Source organism: Ipomoea nil, unplaced genomic scaffold, assembly GCF_001879475.1.
Source record: "Ipomoea nil cultivar Tokyo-kokei standard unplaced genomic scaffold, Asagao_1.1 scaffold3321, whole genome shotgun sequence".
Taxonomy (NCBI): domain Eukaryota; kingdom Viridiplantae; phylum Streptophyta; class Magnoliopsida; order Solanales; family Convolvulaceae; genus Ipomoea; species Ipomoea nil.
Window position 1 is genome coordinate 2,538,326 of NW_017619749.1, and position 18,039 is coordinate 2,556,364.

The following is an 18,039-nucleotide window of genomic DNA, read 5'->3' on the forward strand; positions in this document are numbered from 1 at the left end:
TTTTAACGAATAATTGTGTTTGAATATTATTTTAAAGAAAAAAACAAATAAAACGTGATATCCTAGTTTTAAAAAATTACCCATTTTAAAAATACAGGATTGGTCCTTAATGTGATATAGTATGATTATGTTGACCGTTATTATGAGTTGTCATCCCAAATTTAAAATCATAATCAATAATTATCCCAAATTTAAAATCATAATCAATAATTACAATAATGTGTTATCTTTAAACTCTAAATAACTCAAATTTATCTTTTAACGTATTATAAATGATAAATGATTACAATGAACTCATATCGTGACATTCTTTTTTTTTTTTTCCCCTTCTAAATCAATAACAACATAACATCAATAGTAAAGAAAATAGAATAAAAGTGAGAGTAATTATATTATAATTATTTATATATTTCTTGATTGTCAACATGTACTTAATTATGAACCACCACAACCACCTACATACGCAGTACAATTGCCGTAATTTACTCGCATATACGTAATTTTGATATTATGTTCTTATCTATAATAGTGAATTTTTTATTTTTTATTTTTTATTTTAAAACTTAGATGATCTTTCGCCAGACTAATCTTAAATTCATATACGTAATTTTGATATTATGTTCACGAAATTAGTTCTTTGGTCACATCCTATAGCCTACATGTACGCACAATGGATCCAATCAGACCCTTCCATTATCATTGGGCTTTTTCCTATACATGTTTTCAGTGAGATTCAAATCCTCACACTGTCGCCTTCTATCATGACCTGACCTTTAAGTTAGGCGATGAACCAATCACGCTAAATGCCAGGGGCATAATAGTGATAATTTTGGAAATGCAAATAAAGTGATATCAAACTAGCCCTAAAATGGGTGACTAGCAGGTGAATACAGTATAATTCTTATATTAGAATATCACGAGTTCAATTTGTGTAATTGTGTTAACGCCTTTTTGTTCAAATATGACATACATGTTTATAATTGTGTTTGATTCAATTTTCAAGAAAACAAATAAAATGTGCTCTTTTATTTAAAACGACATTTAAAGGTGTAATTAGTCCAATTATTCGATCAAAAATTTAAATCTATAATTAATGATTGCCACATATTATATTTATTACTTTCTTACTTTATATAGCCATTGTAATTCTGTATTTAACTATCATTTTTACATTATTAAAAGTATGATATTTTCGAAAACAACAAAGAAAGAAAAAATTAAAGTTGCACATTACTTGCACAAATGATGCCCAACATGTGTGTATGTGCAATCATGGGCGATTGAAGTGGTCTCCAACCATTCTATTGAAATTAAGAATAAAATTCAAATAGGTCACTCAATTGCACACTAAAGCACCCAATTTTTCTTGCACAAGTTGCAAGTATATGAAATAAGTCGGGAGAGAGAACTTTCAAGTTTCAAATACACAAGTAAAGAAGTTCAAATGTTGCACTACAACAAAGAAAACAGGGAAGTTTTTCACTTCTACAGTAAAATATCTCTAGAGTTGAAAAGCTAGATTATGTTTCTCATCAGTAAAGCTAATCTCAATTTCAAGTTTCTGTTGCACCAAGCACTGGCTCTCATTGGCATTCCCAACAACTTCATTCTTTGGGTCCTCGCCCAAATTAACCAAACCATTTTCACCGTCATGGGAGCAAACGAGAGACTTGGGGAAAAAGCACATACCGTTCACATCAATCCACGCAACCGATCGGAAAGCCCCAGTGTCCAGATTGACTTCGATCATTCGGTGCAAGTCGATAACACATTTCGAGCCTCCAATCTCAGTCTCCACAGACGAAACGCCCTTCGAAAACCCCGCTTTCACCGCCTCAAAAACCTCCGTCTCAACGTCCACCCACGATTCCTCAACGTATCGCATGAACCGGGCCGGTTCTCCGCTCCGCTTGAAATTCGAGTAATTCTGAAGCAGCAGTTGCACGGGATCGTCGAGCCGCGCAGGAGCAAATGACGGCCCCACCGACACCAGTTTCGCGGGGACGGAGACCGGAATCGTAACCGAAATCCTACCGCTATCTACAACGCGCGAAACGACGCCGATCTCCTCCTTACCGGACACCACAGCTTTCGCCGTCACTTTCACCTCCTTCGATTTCAAATCCATGGCCGAATTCTAGAGAGAGAGAAAAAACAAAAAATAAAAAACAACAACAACAAAGCAAAGCTATACAAATGAATTAACGAGAGAAGCTCTTTGAGGACTGAACACCGAGAACTCCTGAAGAAGAAAGCTTTGGCGCCTCCGTATTTATAGATCCCTATTGCACTGACGAATATGGGTCTCAGGGCACAGCAACATTGGCGTGCATACTAAGGGCAAATAAGGAATTTCACACCGAACGTTTTTAAACCGTCATCCCTCCTTGACTTCTAGACGAAGGAGCTGCTACCCAGTGGATTAGGTTGCAATTAATATTAATGACTCAGCATTTAGCAATCCTAATAATTTGGGATTTATTCGGCCCTTTTTGAGATTTCTTCGGCCCAAAGAAATTCCAGAATAATTTTTTACTTTTTTTCTTTGTCAAATTAAAATTAATATATACGTATAACTGGTACTAATGGGTGAGATTATTTTTCGTTCACGAGAAAAATCTACAATCACTATATGAAAATATACACAAAAAAATCATGTGCACTAAGTTAATTATTTTTGTGCATAGTAACTCTATGGGTCCCACATCCCGGCCCAACAACATAATTAGAAAAATGTAAATCATAGGAATTTTCATACTGGAGTTGTCAACGTTTAAACATTGGTCTATTCTCTCAAATACTGCTTACTAAACTAGTGAGCTAAGTCCATGCGGCCAATAATTTATCAGATTACGCTTACATTAACAATTCATCGGTGACTTCCCAACTACTACAGGCGATTTTTATTTATTGTAATCAACTAAATTCAATTCAAAGTATTAAAAATGTCATGCATGACATAGTGTAAAGTTAAGTGAAAATGAATATATTTTAGACATTTTAAGATAAAATTTATAAGTGAATATTAAAAGATGTAGGATCTCTTTAGGGATATTTAACTTTGTTTTAGGGATATTTAACTTTGTTTTTTAATACTCCGTATTAAATAGTTATTTTTTATTCTCATGACTTAGAATAATGATTTTTTTCCTTTTTGGGGAATTGGATTCTAGTCCAATCTACCTAATATGGTGCGAATTTTATTATCATAATTTGATACACATATTGCATTGGTTCACCCAACAAAAATCATACGGAATCTGAATTTTTTAATTTTAATATGGAGAAGGAGGAGATTAAATGCAAATAGCATGATACTCGTATTAAACTAACCCAAAAAGGATAATTGTGTGAGTAGAGTATAATTTCGGTAAAGGTTATGAATTCGTTTATTATCAATATCTTCTCATTTAAATCTATCACACATGATCATAATTGTGTTTAATACAAATCTAAAGAAAACAAATATGTGATCTTCAATTTTAAACGTCCATTTTAAGAAAAAAAAATTGTAATTAATATATAACGTTATTATATCATCATTGCGTTGAATGTTAATTAATATGCATGTCACCTAAAATTTAAACCCATAATTAATGGTTGCTAATATTATATTTAATTTTTTACTTATATAGCCATTGTAGTTGTCTACCTAACTAGCATTATTACATCTTATTATGGAAAAAATAATAAGTGTATTCCTAGAGCACTCACTCAATGGAGAATTTTCATTAGACTTTTAGCATCCAAAGAAAATGAAGCGAATCATTTTTTTTTTATGGATTAATTACTCAAATTGATAATTACTCACCTACATATTTGAATGACCCAGGATCACCACTAGGACTGGGCATTCCAGTTCAGGTAATCCGAACCGAACCAGTTCGGTTCGGTCTTAAACCAAAATACTGATCAGTACTCGGTTTAAAGAAATCTATAATAGATATATAATTTATTATAATAGATATATAAGTTAGAAAGTAAGAGATTTACCCATTAAGCTATAGACACATTTGTGTCAATACTTACATATTTATGCAAATAAAGGTATACATTTTTTATTAAATGTTGTACACTTCAATTATAATGGATAAAATTGTCGCTACTACATTCTTATTAGACAAAAGTATGTTGTACATTTCAATTATAATGGATAAAATTGTCCCTACTTGTACACTTCAATTATAATGGACAAAATTGTCCATACTTGTACACTTCAATTATAATGGACAAAATTGTCCCTACTACATTCTTATTAGACAAAAGTACCATCACCGTTACTATTTAATTCTAACTTTAGTAACTCTATCATACACCTATATCTATGATATCTTTTTCCAATTCTTTAATTATCATTTTGTTAAAATCATTATTTTTTTAATGTTATTAACTCTATTACAATGTAGTTTTTTTTTTTTTTTTTTTTCCACAACCTCCTATATGAAAATGCAATCTTGGTGCCATTAGACCACAAGGTCTTAGCATTAAAATCATTACATAATTACTTTAATTTCTATAAATTGGTAAATCGTGTGTGTGTGTGTGTATGGTGTGAAAATTGAATGTTATTATCATAATTTGATACACATATTGCATTGGTCCACCAAAAATAAATTGTGCGGAATCTGAATATTTTAATTTCTATAGGGGGGGAGAGGGGAATAAATGCAGATAAAGTGATACTAAATTAGCCTAAAAAGGATTATCATGAGTAAAATATAATTTCGATAATTCTATAGGGGGAGGGAGGGGAATAAATGCAGATAAAGTGATACTAAATTATCCTAAAAAGGATTATCATGAGTAAAATATAATTTCGATAAAGGTTACGACATGTGATCTGTGTTTGATATAATTTTGAAAAAAAAAAAAATTTACTTGTGTTTGATATAATTTTGAATAAATAAATAAATAAAATGTGATCTATAGTTTTAAATGGCCCTTAAAAAAATGTAATTAGTACATAACGTTATTATATGATTATTGTGTTGAATGTTAATATGTAATGTCACCTAAAATTTAAACCCATAATTAATGGTTGCTAATATTATATTTAATTTTTTTACTTTATATAGTCATTGTAATTGTCTACCAAATTATTATTATTACATCTGATATATTATTATTATAGAGAAATAATAAGTGTACTCTTAGATCATTCAATGGAGAATTTTTACTAGACTTCTAGTATATGTTGAGGAAAGAGAAACTTATGTGGCAAATGAGAGAGAGTGTAAGAGGGTTACAATTAATTTATAGGTTTTTTAAGAAAAAAAAAAAAAAAAGAGAGGTGAAAATGGTGTCATTCCCCGCACATAAAATGTCTAATGGGTGAGTGCACTTGTTGCCTACTTGGGGTGGTTGCCTATGATTTTTTTAAATGCCTCTTATCACATGTTCTTTCATTTTAATGTTTTATTGAATGAAGTAAATGAAATGACAAATACTATTAGCACTTTTTTTTTCCAAAATCAATTTTTCAAACCCATAATTAATGATTACAACATACTATCTTCAACCTTTTTATTTTATTTTATTTTATTTTAATTATCTGCCTAACTATCATTATTAAATCTTACATTAAATAATATTAAGGTGCAAATTCTGCTGAATGAAAAAAAAATCAAATTAAAAATATTGTTGCGCACTTTCTTTTTTCAAATTATTACTCAAACACATAATCAATGGCTACCACATATATATATATATATATATATATATATATATATATATATATATCCTTATAACTGTCTTACGTAACTATCATTATTATATCTTACTCTAGAAAAATGTTACTTTACCAGTCCGTTTAGTTCGTATCAAATATATTTGAAAAAGGAATGAAATTAAAATTTCATGAAAATTCCAGGAAGATGTATTCCATTGGTTAATTGAGTTTAGAATGATAAGAAATTATATGAATATAAATACCAATATGCTCCTAAAAATAATAATGATAATAAATTATATTATGATTACATATTTTATTATAATAATGTAATAAATATTATAATAATTAGTTTTATTATAATGTAATAAAAACAACACCGTAATAAAAGAAATACCAAAACACATTACGAAAGGTGCTTAATTGCATCGCCTATGTTGCTTAACCTTTCGGTGGTTTCCAAATACGTTTTGGTAACCACCAAAAAGTTAATTACTTTGCGGTGCCTATGGAAAATGTAATAAAGTATAAATATTTAAGAAAAAAGAAGAATAATAATAATATAATAGAATAGTCTATATTTTTAATGCTTTTACCATGAGGGTATAATAGTAGAACTACGTTATATTTTCTTCCCAAATTCACCATTGTGCATAGAATTTGTTTTCCTCAACTTTTAGGAGTATTTTTCAAAGGAAATTGAATTTCATGAACCAAACAACATTCTCCTCCACATTTAAGAAAATCTTTTCTATAGAAATTGTTTTCCATCCAATCAAACACCCCTCAAGTGTAACATTATGGTGTGAACAGTAAAGTTTTCACTTATATTGATTTTTTTTTTTTTTTTAGTATTATTGAATCAATTACACTGTAGTTTTTATTTATATTGATATCTCATTTGAGAAAATTACAATTATACCGTTTGACTACAGTTCGAATCAATACAGTTATGTCACTTGTATTGATTCAATTCAAAGAAGAAAATGAATCGACACACTACTTTTTTTTTTTATGGATTACTTACTCAAATTGATAATTACTCTTCCCCACCTACATATTTGACTTTTGAATGCACCATAATGGCATCACCACAACAACCAATTTAATTTACAATTACCATAATCTGCGTACCTATATTTTCAATATACTATCTACCCATCTATAATCAGGATGATGGTTTTAATTCATCCAGTGGGTATTTTATATATGAATTTAATTTATATTTTTAAAAATTTATACTATTTTCTTCTAAAAAAAACTATTTTAATGAATAATTGTGTTTGATATTACTTTAAAGAAAACACAAATAAAACGTGATAGTATAGTTAAAAAATTACCCATTTTACAAAGACATGGTTAGAGCATCCACACTAGTGGATAATATGGAGTTATTTCAGTTTGCTTTCTTCCCATCTAGAGTTAATAGCTAATGTGGGGTGGAGATAATTCAAAAATAATTGTCCTGCAAATGAAGGCATAATGTCAGAAATTTAAAAAAAAAATAATAAAAAAAATAAAAGAAGATGTAATTCGCGCACAGCCTGGGCAAAAGCCGGGTGCGTGCACTACACGCGCCCGGTGGTGCGTCAGGCGCACCAACTGACAGCATTAATTTTTTTATTTTTTTAAAAAAAAATCAATTTTTTTTTAATCTCTCCCCTCCCCCATTCTCTTTCCTAATCACTCTTACATTATCCCCACATTCTTCCCAACTAATGTGGATGCTCTTAGAGCATCCACATTCAGTGGATATTATGGAGATAATGTCAGATGAATTATCTTGGGTGGGGATAATAACAAATGTGGGGTGGGGTTATTTATCAAAATATTTGTCCTGCAAAATTGGGGAGATTGGCAGAAAAAGAAGAAAAATAAAGAAAAGAAAAAGGGGCTGCTGTGTGCGTTTCGCGCACAGCAGCCCGCCCATACGGGCGTGTCAGGTGTGCTTGACCTTTTAGTTTTTTTTTTTGTTTTTTTTTTTGTTTTAAAATTTTTGATTTTGATTTTTTTTTTGTTTTTTTTTCCTCCCCTTCCCACATTCTCTCTCCTAATCATTCTTACATTATCCCTCAATTCTGCCCAACCATTGTGGATGCTCTTAGTACTTAATGTGATATGTCATGATTGTGTTGACCATTATTATGAGTTGTCATCCCAAACAAAAAATCATAATCAATAATTACATTAACGTATTATCTTTAAACGTAAAATAAACTCAAATTTATCTTTTAACGTTTTTTTTTTTTTGGTATACTCATAATTTTCACCGTTGAATACAATGACTAATTCACTCACTGAGTTGGAGGTATCTCTTTTGGATGGAATAACTGGCCTGAAAATTTAAGGCTACTATCTTTTAACGTATTATTAATGATTACAATAAACTCAAAATAATTTTTACTTTATATATATAGCGCATGCATATCCCTATCATTGTTACATCTTACTATAGGAAAGCGATAAATGTGCTTATGGAGTAAAATTTTCATTGCTTGCTTATTTTATTTTATGTGACGAGAGAAACCCGCCTTCTTATTTAAAGATAAGCACTTGATAAATTTTGTTTATCTGCAATAGTCCGCACGGCATATTTTGGTTCTATTATAGGAAGAAGACGAAATGAAAAATATCGTGACATTCTTTTTTTCTTCAAAATCAATAACAACATAACATCAATAGTAAAGAAAATAGAATAAAAGTGAGAGTAATTGTAATTACTTATAATATATTTCTAGCTTCTCAACATGTACTTAATTATGAACCACCACAACCACCTACTTAGCTTGTCTTGTTATTACACATGATTCTTGTCTTTGTAATAGCACTTTATATGCGATTAATACAATATTTTTCATGTGACGTATATTCGTTCACTATTGTCGTTATATTATTGTTTATGACAATTCAATCCTTATTTGTCATAACTCGTTCATTCATCGGGTTATATAATTCGGACTCCTAAATTAATATAATCGATCATTAATGCTCTACTTTATATAACCATTGTAATTGTCTACTTAACTATCATTATTACATTATGAGATTTTCGTAAAAAAAATAAAGAAGAAAAAAAAAAAAAAAAAAAAAAAAAAAAAAAGTTGCACATTGATTGCACAAATGCTGCCCAACAGGTGTGATTACTTGGGGATTTTGGCTTGAGCGATGTGCATTTCAATGGGAAAGTACACCGTCAACGGTAAAACGAGGCGGCGCCGATCAACTCCAGGAAGTCATTGAAGAAGGGAAAGATCATGGCCGCCCCCGCCGTGACTATCACTTAAGCCGTCCTCCATGTCAGCCGGAAGAAGTTCACCCAGTAAGCTCCCAAGCATGGAACCCTGATTGCGTATTCCGCCATGAATTTGCTCTCCGCCCATTTTAGCCCATCAAAATTACAAATCCATGGCCGAATTCGCGGGGACGGAGACCGGAATCGTAACCGCAATCCTACCGCCATCTACAACGCGCGAATCGACGCCGATCTCCTCCTCCGTCTCCTCCTTACCGGACACCACAGCTTTCGCCGTCACTTTCACATCCTTCGATTTCAAATCCATGGCCGAATTCGAGGGAGAGAGAGAAAAAACAAAAAGTTTTTTTTTTTTTTTTTTTTTTTTTGAAACAAAAGTCACTGCATTAAAATATAGTAGTGTTCGTACAGACTAATCCCGATAAACAGCGAGGGATATAATCAAAAAGCTCACACAACTCACTAGTTGAACTACGTAGAGATTTCTTGGCTACTACATGGGCCGGCATATTTAACTCACGATGGACGAAAACAAAATATACCGACTCCATCTGTTGCAAAGAGGCACTAATCTCATTAATCAAACCACCATATGGAGTAGAATTACCACCTTTCTTTACCGCTGTGGTGACAACTTGGGCGTCAGTTTCAAGAATCACACGTTGCCACCCCTTTCTCTTGATCCAACTAAGTGCTTCCCGGGCACCCATAGCCTCCGCCTCCCGTACCGTGAAGAGCCCCTCAACACAACGCATTGCGATACCATGTACAATCCCCTCTTCATCTCGGACAACCCACCCAAACCCCATCCTCCTATTTTCAAAATCCATAGCAACATCAATGTTCATTTTCAAAAACTGCGGTGGAGGGGGCTGCCACTGCCTTTGGTTTTGTTGCTGACCAGTATGATGTACCTGGTTTGGGGCATTAGATTGAACAGCTTTCCAGTTTGTCACAAATCCGAAGGCCTGGCGGACCAAGGATGTAGGATCTTTACATTGATTATTCCAAACCATATCGTTCCGGTTCTCCCAAATGGCCCAGCAAACCACCACTACTTTCTCACACACCTCTTGTGATAAGGTATTCCACATGTCATTTATCCAATCTTGAATAGAATGCATTAGAGCCATCCCCCAGTCTTTACTTATAATCCTCCAACAGTCATGAGCAAACCTACAGTTTGCAAAGATATGAACTGCAGTTTCTGCTTCAAGGCCACATAGAGGACAAGTAGGATCACACCGTACCTGTTTGACAATTAAAGAATCCTTAGTAGGAAGCTTCTGATTACATAAGGTCCAGAAAAAACACTTAATTTTTGGTGGTAGCTTCAACTTCCAAACTTCAGTCCACCCATTATTTCCATCATCCACACTCAAGCCCCGAGCAACCGTATACGCACTACGGACTGAATATATACCATGATCTTCCCTACTCCAGAACAAGGCATCACGAATGGGTAAAGAGGGGGTAGGAAGGCTCAGTATAAGAGAGCTATCTCTAAAGCAAAAAATGTCCCTAACCAACTCCACATCCCAGGTTGTTGTACCATTGACAAAGAGTGACTTAACCACAGGGTTATTTAGATAAGAAGGCTCAGGAGTAGACACAAAAGGGTTTATGTTATCCGGTAGCCATGGTTCCTGCCACACTCGCACTGTTTCCCCATCCCCTATTCTCCATCTAATCCCGTCCCGCAATAACCCCTGAGTTTCACGAATACTGGACCAAACAAAGGATGGATGTGACCCCACATTTGCTTCTAAAAAAGAACAATGAGGGAAATATCGGGCTTTAAACACTCTAGATACCAAAGCTTCGGGCTCATTCAAGAATTTCCAACCTTGTTTCCCCAACATAGCAAGATTCATTTCTCTCACCCTTCGGAACCCCATCCCCCCAACACCCTTCGGCCTACATAAGCCACCCCACGTACTCCATCTAATTCCCGCCCTGTTATTCGCACACCCCCACCAAAAAGAATTCATAAGTTTCTCAATATCATCACATATCCCTTTTGGTAGAAGGAAAACATTCATAGCGTAGTTAGGAATACTTTGAAGGACAGTTTTTAGCAAGACCTCACGCCCCCCCCTAGACAGGAAACGATTACCCCAATGGAGAATCCTACTACGCACCTTTTCGCGAACAAAACCCAGAATCTCCTTCTTACGCCTCCCTACATACCCCGGCAGGCCTAAGTAGCTCCCCCGACCATACTGTTCATGAATACCCAATATTTCACAAACAGCCTCCTTATCCTCCCTAGCCACATTATTTCCAAAGGTTACTGCAGACTTTCCCAGGTTAATTTGTTGCCCACTAGCCTGGCCATAAAAAGTTAAAAACAACAACAAACCTACGCTCTCTATTTATAGATCCTCTGTACAAAAGATCAAACGAGAAGCTCTGTGAGGACTGAACACCGAGAATTCCTGAAGAAGAAAGCTTTGCCGCCTCCCTATTTATAGATCTTGTTGATTGCACTGACGAATATGGGTCTCAGGGCACAGCAACATTGGCGTGCACACTAAGGGCATATCAGGAATTTCACACCGCACGTTCTCCTTGACTTCTAGACGAAGGAGCTGCCCGCGGATTAGGTTGCAATTAATATTAATGACTCAGCATTTAGCAATCCTCATAATTTGGGCTTTAATCGGGCCTTTTTTTTTTTTTTTTTTATATTTCTTCGGCCCAAAGAAATTCCAGAATAATTTTTTATTCTTTTTTTTTTGGGGTCAAATTAAAATTAATATATATATATATATATATATATATATATATATATATATATATATATAACTGGTACTCATGGGTGAGATTATTGCCGAGGTTTGACATTAGTCTTTTAAACCTGAGCTAAGTTCGTGCGGGTAATAATTCATCAGATTACGCTTACATAAACAATTCAGCAGTGACCAACCAACTACTATAGACGGTTTATATTTATTGTAATTGACTAAATTCAATTCAAAATATTAAAAATGTCATGTATGACATAGGGGACATAGGGTAAACTTCAGTGAAAGTGAATATATTTTCGACTAGGATAAAATTGATCAGTGAATATTAAAAAGATGTAGGATCTCTTTAAGGATTATTCTTATTGGTTTGGTGATATTTTAACTTTGTTTTTTAATATTAAATAATTTTTATTCCCATGACTTAGAATAATGGATGATTTTGTTCCTTTTTGGGGAAATGGATTCTAGTCTAGTCTACATATAATATGGTGTGAAAATGGAATGTTATTATCATAATTTGATACACACATTACATTGTTCCACCAAAAAAAAATCATACGAAATCTGGATATTTTAATTTCTATAGGGGGAGGGAGGAGATTAAATGTAAATAACATGATATTAAACTAGTCCCAAAAGGATAATCATGTGAGTAAAGTATAGTCCCGATAAGGTACGTTATGAATTCGTTTATTATCAATATCCTCTCATTTAAATCCGTCACACATGATTATAATTGTGTTTAATACAAATTTAGAGAAAACAAATAAAATGTAATCTTTAATTTTAAACGGTCCTTTTAAAAAAAATGAAATTATTACTCGTTCATTCATCGGGTTATATAATTCGGACTCCTAAATTATTATAATCGATCATTAGTGCTCTACTTACTTTATATAACCATTGTAATTGTCTACTTAACTATCATTATTACATTATGAGATTTTGGAAAACAACAAAAAAAGAGAAAAGTTGCACATTGATTGCACAAATGCTGCACAACAGGTGTGTATGTGCAATCACTGGACGGACTGATGCTATATTTAACAAATAACAACTACATAACTATATCTTTTGCATTGAATTTTATAACAAAATTGCAAAACATACACATACTACACTTGCATTCACTATCATAACTTGAATTGCAGCATTGCAATTTCCACTTGGTAAAACAGCAACAAGTCCACTAATTGCCCAAATTTATTAATTAAAATGATATTAATGGAAGTGAGATTCCTGCCTGAAGTCCATTCTTACTATTTTTCTTTGCTCTGTAATTGTTGTCAGTCTATATGTGTATAGACAAACAAATTCAGCAAGTAATCGGTTTAGTTTTCTCGAACCAAACTGAAATAGTTTAGTTCGGTAATATACCGAACAACCGAACGGTATTGAATTCTTGTATACCGAACGGTTCGATAAAAAATCGATCCGAATTGTTCGGTAAAAAATTGAACTGAACCGAATATCGTTTGATTTTTTTTTAAATAATAATAATAATAATAATAATAATAATAATAATAATAATAATAACTAAATAAATAAATAAATAAAAAGTAAATCCAAGTCCCTTGCTGCTTGCTCTATCGTTCAGCTCATATTCTCACGGGTATCTCTCGTAAATGTTTTATTTGATTTCTTTATGGTTTGTTATCAAAAGTTCTATATTATGTGTTATGGTGTTTACATAGTCCATATCCAAAGTCTAATATATAACAAAATAGCAATCCAAAGTTCAAACAGTATTCGGTCTGGTTCGATTTTTACTGAACCGTTCGGTATACAAGAATCTACTACCGTTCGGTTGTTCGGTATATTACCGAATCTAACTAGTTTGGTACAGTTCGGTTCGAGAAAACTGAACCGAATTGCCCACCCTTAAAGTTAATTACCAAAATGGTCTCTTGACTATAACGAATTACCAATTTGGTCCCAAGTTAACGGTTGACTAACGGTCAAACAAACGGAGGACCAAATTGGTTAAGATTTTAAAAGTTGAGGGACTTAATTGGTCAAAAAATAATCAAGAACTAAATTGGTAATTTCGCTATAGTCAAGGGACCATTTTGGTAATTAAGTCTTAATTAATTTTAATGTTAGTTGATAAATCAAGAGGAGTGGCAGATTTGGTACACTGGGAACGCTACTGTTGGGTCCTCAAGGCCGACAGTTGTGTTATATATTTTTTGGTTACCATCTTGATCGAGGAAGGAAAGTTTGTGTGTTGGCCGATTTCTATGGGTGGAGGCCAGTAGGCCAGGGATCGAATCCTAGAAGGTATAATTTTGGTAGCTGCTCCACTAGGGATGACAATTCAACCCGCCCCCGATAGGAAAATCGATCCCCGCCCCGACGGAGGCGGGTTCGGGGAACGGGGGCGGGGATGGGGAGAATTTCTCCATCCCCGCTGGGGACGGGGACGGGGAGGGCATCCCCCGCCCCGTCCCCGGTTCCCCGAATAAATTTATTAAACCTCGAGTGCCAGAAATGCACACTTGTTCTGGTGCTTCTATGACGTATAGTGATTGGTTTAATGTTTCTAAGTGGATATATATTATTTTGTTTTGAAAACAGTGGATATATTTTCTAGTTGAAAGCAGCAGCAAATTTGTATTTCATTCTTGAATGGTCCAGAGCTTGAATAATTGTCATTTAAAGAATCTAGTATTTCCAAGATACGCTATGTAGAATTCGCTGGACCTAATGGCTATCTGATTGGTTAGGCACATTATGACATTATATCCTTTAATTACCTATTGTGAACACATAAATAATGAAATTGGCCTAAATATTAAGAATTAAAATTTTTTTAAAAAAAAAACGGGGCGGGGAATCCCCGTCCCCGAAACATCCCCGCGGGGACGGGGATGAGGATATTTCCCCATCCCCGATCGGGGAATGGGGCGGGGACGGGGAATGGGGATTCAATTCGGGGACGGGGACGGGGACCCCACTCCCCGGCCCCGCCCCGCCCCGTTGCCATCCCTATGCTCCACTCATGGAAATAACGCGTGCTGAAGATAGATGCCTATATTTGTGAGATGCATACGTTGAAGACCAGGAGACCGTGTGGACCGAGCTGCTGACCGCATGACAAGGCTATTGAAGACGTTGACTTAGCTGATGTGGATGTTGACCGTGTTGACCAGATCGCAACATGTTCTTATGATATTAGGCGTGGTCTAGTTTGAGATTTTTGCTCTTTTTGTCCCTTGATGTAATTATTTAATAATTATGTGATTTTGTATAGTGATACAGTAGTCGAAGGCATGGGAAATTACCCACTATAGCCGTGACTACATAAATGCTCTTATCGCTCACTTCACCTAATTGATGAGGGTCTAGTGGGCACCATTTTCGAGGTATGTCCTGAGTACATCTGTACACCCATCTTTGCTTTTATTTACATTTCCATTCATCAATTGGAATAAGCTTTAATTTAAGAGGCGTCTTAGTTTTGCTATCAAAAGCGTGTATTGTTGAGACTTCTATGCCGTTTGTATTCTTATTAAAATTTTAAATTTAATCATTGTATTATCCAAATAAATCTATAAATATATGCTTTTATGGTATGTTACTCATCAAATCAATATTATATTTTTCAATTTAACCATTTGTATATATTAGATTATGCAAGTCCCTTCCAGCATAACCAGAAGTTTTGTTGCTTAAAGAAAGTGCTTATCAAAATGATTTTTTTTCTCCTTTATTATATATATATATATATATATATATATATATATATATATATATATAACTGTGCATTTTAGGCGTGGAGTACTGCAGTATATTAGGGCATTGGGTGGGGTCGTCCATTAATAATAATAATAATAATAAGTTAAATGTCATTTTTACCCTCCTATTTAACAGTCCTAACACTTACTTAACGGAAAGGGGGAAAAATAACCACTTCAAAAACAATTGAGGGGGATAAAGTGGTTACATAAACAACACAGGTGGGAAATGTGCTATTAGTAAACAACACATGGGGAAAAAGTGTCATTTTTCCTTTAATTATTGTTATATTATTATTATGACTCACGGAATTTTCAGGGGACACAAATGAATGACACCTGGCAGCATATAGAAGATCCACCTCAACTGCCCTCAACTGACATCTGCTACTTTCTGTTTCTTTCCCTCTTTCTTTCTGTTTTCCTCTCCCTTCTTTGTATATAATAAGCTCCCAATTGTATACAGAACAGTTTTGATGATTAAGACAAAATAGATTCTTCTCTCCCCTTTTCATAGCAAAATATCCTTTCTCTTTAGGCTCCGCGACATGGTATCAGAGCAAGCAAGCAGGAGCTCTTGAAGATAGATCGCATGGCAGCCTGGCCTACGATTGGCACACGATCAATTCCGATCAACAACGCTACTGGAATTCCGGCGACTGGATCTCCGATAGCCAGCCCTACTCCGATGACTACTCCCATTCCGATGACTCCTCCTCCTCCGATAGCGACAGTGACGGAGGTAATCTATGATCCTGAAACTCATTCAAATCCCTATTTCTTGAGTATTAACGAAAATCCGGCATTAGAACTGGTTTCTTCCCCAATGGATGGGACGAACTATCACCCTTGGTCAAGAGCCATGTCTATGGCCTTGTCCTGCAAAAATAAGCTTGCATTTGTCAATGGTACTATTTCCAAACCATCCAAGGAAGATCAAAAGTATCATGTCTGGGAACGTTGCAATAATATGGTGGTATCCTGGATAGTCCGCTCGCTGTCACCGTCAATTGGCCGAAGTGTACTCTGGATAGACACGGCCTATGGAATATGGAACGATTTAAAGCGAAGGTTCAGTCAACAAGATCTCTTTAGAATCACTGAAATTAAATGTGAAATATATCAAGTGAAACAGGGTGATAAATCCTTGAATGAATACTTTACTCAGCAGAAACTGTTATGGGATGAGCTTCTAATTCTCAGACCATCTGTTGCTTGTGAATGTAATCCGAAGTGTGATTGCGGGAAGAAGATTGATGAAATGAATGAGCAAATCGAGAGAGATATGCTATCTATATTTCTGATTGGCTTGAATGATAAATACATAGGTGCAAGAAATCAGATTATGCTCATGAGGCCTTTGCCTGATGTACGGGATGCTTATTCCATGATAGCACAGCAGGAGAGGCAATTTCAGACATTGACTACTGGATTTGGAAGCCAACTATATCAAGCTGGTGAAAATAATGCTACTGGAAGTGTGCTACTAGCCAGAACAGATGGAAATTCTCACCACAATTACAAGAAGTTTGTAGGGAACAAGAAACCTGTGTGTACTTTTTGTGGTTTCACAGGCCATACAGAAGATAAATGCTATAAAAAGCATGGATATCCTCCTGGTTGGAAGCCTAGGCCAAGAAACCAAGGCTCAGTGAACCATACTCAAGGACCAATGGCAACACAACAACAAGGTTCAGGGGGGGGCATATCCTTCACTCAAGAAGACTTCAAAAGATTTTTTGAGTTTATGCAGATACAAAAGTCATGTGCAGAGAAGGGATCTATGAACACACCCCTTGATCAACCAACTCATGCTGCACAAGCAAATATCTTATCTGCAGGCATCATGCCAGGGGCACAAATGGAAGGTATGAACCCTTCACTTAATTCTGTGAGTTGCAGTGAGAATGATTGGATAATAGACAGTGGTGCTACTCACCACATTGTTTGCCACTTAAGTCTATTGAAAAACTATCAGGGGGTTCACAATATGCATGTCGGCTTACCTAATGGACAACAGGCTGCTATCACATGTGTTGGTTCTGTATATTTGTCTGATGAGCTTGTCTTACACAATGCACTTTATGTACCTGGATTTCATTACAACCTAATATCAGTGGGGGCTTTTATTAAGGATTCCAATTGCACTATAAAGATGCACACTAATAAGTGTATTGTACAGGATGCTACCCATGGCAAGGTGATTGGAGTGGCTGAACTTCAAAATGGCTTATATCATTTAGTTTCTCCTGTTATTTCCCCTTCTATATGCAATGTTGCAAATGTAAATAGAAATAGCCTGTGGCATGCCAGGTTGGGACATGCCTCATACTCCAAAGTTCAATGTTTACATAAGGTGGATTCCACCATTCAAATGAATAAAGATTTGTTTTGTGATTGCTGTCACTTTGCTAAGCAAAAGAGATTTCCCTTCCAAGTTAGTACCTCTGTTTCAACTAACTGCTTTGATTTATTGCACATGGACATATGGGGTCCTTACAGAGTAGCCACAACACATGGTCATCATTATTTTCTCACCATAGTAGATGATCATAGCAGGGCAGTGTGGGTTCAGTTAATGAAGAAGAAATCTGAAGTAAGGAGTTTAATCACAGGCTTCTGTAACCTGAT

General features: G+C 34.8%; 2 protein-coding genes across 2 annotated transcripts in view; both read right to left on the reverse strand.

The window, feature by feature from the left end:
- Positions 1–18,039, reverse strand: part of LOC109170037 (amino acid permease 6-like) — a 35,339-nt gene that overhangs the window by 9,705 nt on the left and 7,595 nt on the right. Inside the window, exon 7 of the mRNA XM_019318969.1 lies at positions 3,472–3,479. Coding sequence (XP_019174514.1) covers positions 3,472–3,479 — 8 coding nt within the window. The remainder of the gene's footprint in view (positions 1–3,471; positions 3,480–18,039) is intronic.
- On the reverse strand, positions 1,389–11,301 carry LOC109170042 (probable inactive poly [ADP-ribose] polymerase SRO1). Its single transcript, XM_019318975.1, has 2 exons — positions 11,280–11,301; positions 1,389–2,188 (listed from the first exon to the last, which is right to left on the reverse strand). Exon 2 carries the CDS (start codon positions 2,126–2,128, stop codon positions 1,502–1,504), a length of 627 nt encoding a protein of 208 aa, XP_019174520.1. The 5' UTR covers positions 2,129–2,188; positions 11,280–11,301; the 3' UTR covers positions 1,389–1,501.